General features: G+C 43.2%; 1 protein-coding gene across 1 annotated transcript in view; it reads right to left on the bottom strand.

Moving 5' to 3' along the window:
- LOC147018334 (nuclear pore complex protein Nup85-like) overlaps window positions 1-2956 on the bottom strand; it is a 65749-nt gene extending 62793 nt beyond the window's left edge. The window contains exons 1-2 of the mRNA XM_085897890.1: window positions 2762-2956; window positions 1179-1253 (exon numbers count right to left, since the gene is read on the bottom strand). Coding sequence (XP_085754016.1) covers window positions 1179-1217 — 39 coding nt within the window. The 5' untranslated portion in view covers window positions 1218-1253; window positions 2762-2956. The remainder of the gene's footprint in view (window positions 1-1178; window positions 1254-2761) is intronic.
- Between the last annotated feature and the right edge of the window lie 1005 nt (window positions 2957-3961).

Genomic DNA, 3961 nt, shown 5'->3' on the forward strand with positions numbered 1-3961 from the left:
CTGTGTGTCTTCCTTCTTGGGACTATGGTGCAGTAATTGGTCTTTATTTTGATACTCCACTTTTATACTTTTCCCCAATGCAGCACACAAATCCCTTGACCCTTGGGGATTCACATACAAGCATTATTTGAAGAGTGAAATGCTTCAACAATCAACACAACAGAACATTAAAGAAACAAACAGAACCTATCCTTCAGGCCTTTGTCATTGATGTGGCCTTTGTTGAAGTATTTGTTGTTGACCAATAACAACTACACTTGGACATGCCTCATTTGCCGTTACGCCAAACTTGGTGGAAGTGCGACGTAGTAATGTGGCTCGAGCTCATTGAACCAGGTCCTCATTCAGCTCTGGTTCAGGTCTTGTGTCCAGACAATGTACATCACTCCCATACTGGAGCCGATCGTAAAGTCGGAGGCGCTCATCATGGGATGATCACACCAAGCAGGGAACCAGTCTCATCCTTCACTCCACATCTTTTGTTGGCAATACACTACCAGATCTTTCAGATAATCCTCCATCCCTACCCATATTTTCTATAGTCACTATTCCCTCACCTTGCATCTATCCATCGACTTGCACTTCAATGCATTTCCTTCCTGTTACTGTCGGTTCAACCCCTTGGTGTACATCCGCTCGTTCCATCACTGCCTCAATGTCAGTGCGCTACCTCCTACCCCATCACCTCTCTTCCATCTGATCAAAATAGGTTTCAGCTTTCAAATGTGCCTGACCCTTATAAAGTTCTTCTATAAACAGAAACTGCATTTTATGGAATGAGAGAATTTAGATGCAAAGTTTTAAAAATAGGGGAACTACACCTCAGTGCTCACCTGGTCATGGCTGGATAAGATAACCAGGGAACCACTGGTACTACAGTAGGCATGGATGACCCACAAAATATGTAACGGAGAAGAAAGTGAATACCTATTTTGAGGGAAAAAACAGCTGATTTTTTTGATTTTTAAAAAAGTTTTATGTCATGAACAAACAAAAAAAAAAACAAGTCAGTGATGTACATCATGGGTGATGAAAGTCATGGTCAAGTTTCATCAAAATCTCCCTCGAACTAAATTCCAGGTAAGCTAAAATCGAGAGGTACTGATCAAACGGTTTCAAAAAACGAGGATCATAAACGTGCAATTCTTAAAAGGATGCAACAAGTAAAAACAATTTACCATTTCAAAGAATGATGGCTCTTCTTCGTCCACCGACATGTTTGCAGATGTCAGCTTTTAACACACCAAACACATCTGTTTGTGGCAAATAAAAAAGGGCATTACATCTCTGCCACTTCAGGATATCTATTTATTCATTCGTGTTACACTGTTACCCCCTCACCCTGAATTCATTACATTTGCAGGTCGACAACCCACCACCAACTCATGGCCTTTCCCATGTATTATATACCCCTGAGCTGAGCTACACCCACGACACCCTGTCCACATTAACCAACACCTCCTTTATCCCCCTCGTGCTCTGGCACATCCCAGTTTCCATTTTCTGCCTGCTGACCCTTTGCCCCTCTTCCCTGAGCCTCGAAGGGCAGATCAAAATTTAAAATAAACTACTACATGCCCGTACATGCGTGGCCGTACATATAATAAAAAAAAAAAACTTTCAAACCGCGAGCCAGAAACAACCACACAGGCCGTTCCTTCGCTCTCGCATGCCCGTACGTGCGTGGCCGTACATGCAAACCAAAAAAAACAAAAACTTTCAAACAACCACACAGGCCGTTCCTTCGCTCTCGTAAACGACGACTGGATTGGGGCATTGTGTTTATCTATAAATGTGCAAAAGAAATCGAGAAATTATTGGAATACATTAAGTCATCACTATCCGGAAGTGGTGCGTGCCCGTACGGAATGTTCACATGCATTCCACGAATTATCGCTTGTATTGAAGTAACAACTGACGGTGATACTTCCACACACAGAGTTAATTAAAATCCAAATTAAAATCAAGTTTACCTCCCTGTCTTTCAATTGCCATGACATTCGCTGCCATTGACCATTGCCACTCCTACACCACGGTAACTAAGGCGCCGATCCCCATCGTAACGGGCACGGCCTGTGACGTCATCGTCGGCCGGCCGCGCACCGGCCTACGCAGCCACGCCTACGTAGCAACGTGTCTTGCCATTGGTTTGGTAAATAAATGGCCGCAGCAACGTGTCCTGTCATTGGTTTGGGAAATAAATGGCCATAACTTGGGAACCACTTGTCCGATTAATGTCAAACCTTGAAAAGGCACATAGTCAGGTCCCCAGCAATATAGCTGGCAAGTTTCAATTAGATCAGACCAGTGGTTTTCGAGAAACAGCGGTCACAGACACACACACACACACACACACACACACACACACACACACACACACACACACACACACACACACACACACACACACACACACACACACACACACAGACACAGAGATTGCTGGAATTATAGATAGATCATAAAAAGGCAGCAGTGCAATCATATAAATCATCTGCAAACTACGTGATCAATTCAAGGACACGTCGTCGCATATTGTTTAGTTACGCAAACGCTTCGCTGATCACTTTCACACCAAAAGCGTTTTAATTTCACATTATTTCATTCACGATCGGTGAAAACGACCATTCCGAATGTCGTAATTAAAATGTGTAAGGTCTGCCGTACCTCAGGCTTATCAAATTTAAAGACATTAAAGTTTCAAAACGAAACGACTTGAGAAAAATTAACTTAAAAAAAAAAATTGAAGCGTGCGACTCACGTAATGATCGTAACTCCGTAAGGCGACACCACGCGCCAATCACCCGGGATCCTCAATGGGTCAATGGGTCAATTTTTGACGTTTGACCCTATTGGAATTTAATGATAGTAATCAGATTTTTTTACGATCCATAAACCCGGCAGTTAAATTCCGGACTTATAGTTGCACTTGATATTGCTTAATGAAGGCACGCCAAAAAAAACAAGCTTAAGGAGGAACCACGACATAGCTAACTAAATATAAGTGTATTAAACCCCAAAGAGTAACGCGGTGGAGTATGTGCCAAATGCGAGGTATTTGAAGTCGCAAATAAATCAATGCTAAAGGAAAATGTAACAATATCGCATGAAATACGTTATAAAATGTATTGCACTCAATAAACCGTGACGAAGGCTATGAAGTGGGTGTAATGTTTGTTGGAAGTGCCAGCAATTCAGAAACAACTTTAGTGTTGTTGTTGTTGTTGTTGTTGTTGTTGTTGTTGTTGTTGTTGTTGTTGTTGTTGTTGTTGTTGTTGTTGTTGTTTTGTTGTTGTTGTTGTTGGTTATCTGACCGGAACTAGAAAATAAATGACGCACTTCCGGCGTGGCCCAGATGGCTGATGAGCTGGAGTCTTGCTTATGTCATGTGGCGTCAGAAGTGGGATCGCCAATGCTCCATCTGTGCCTTCAATCATCTGGTCCATTTGATTTTCAGGGAACAGGTTTAATTCGGAAACGTGCACAACACAGGACAGCATCGGAACATGGGCGGGTCACGTCACGTCACTTTACTTAACCACGCCACAAATGGGTGTCTGTCGTGCGTGTGGAGTCCTCGATGAGTGTTGATGCATGTAAAGGGCTTAGAATCATCACCCAGTTCCATTTGAGCACACGCATTGGTCAAGTTAAGCTTAGTGAATGTCTGGCCACCCATGAGAGTGGTAAACAGATCCTCTGCTTTGGACAAAGGGAAGCCATCCAGCTTTGAATAGCGTTTGATCGTCGTTTTGTCATCTCCACAAATGTACACGGTTCCATCTGCTTTGAGTATTGGAACGAGAGGTGCTGCCCAGTAGGAGTACTCGACTGGTGAGATGATACCCTCACTCTGCAGGCGGTCAAGCTCACATTTGATGATTGATTGCGTCATGAAGGGCACAGGTCTAGCCTTATGGAACAATGGCTGAGCATCTGCAGAAACATGAATCCTCACTTT

The sequence above is a fragment of the Eptatretus burgeri genome, chromosome 10 (genome assembly GCF_056783735.1).
Source record: "Eptatretus burgeri isolate ZD-2024b chromosome 10, Ebu_testis_v1, whole genome shotgun sequence".
Taxonomy (NCBI): Eukaryota; Metazoa; Chordata; class Myxini; order Myxiniformes; family Myxinidae; genus Eptatretus; species Eptatretus burgeri.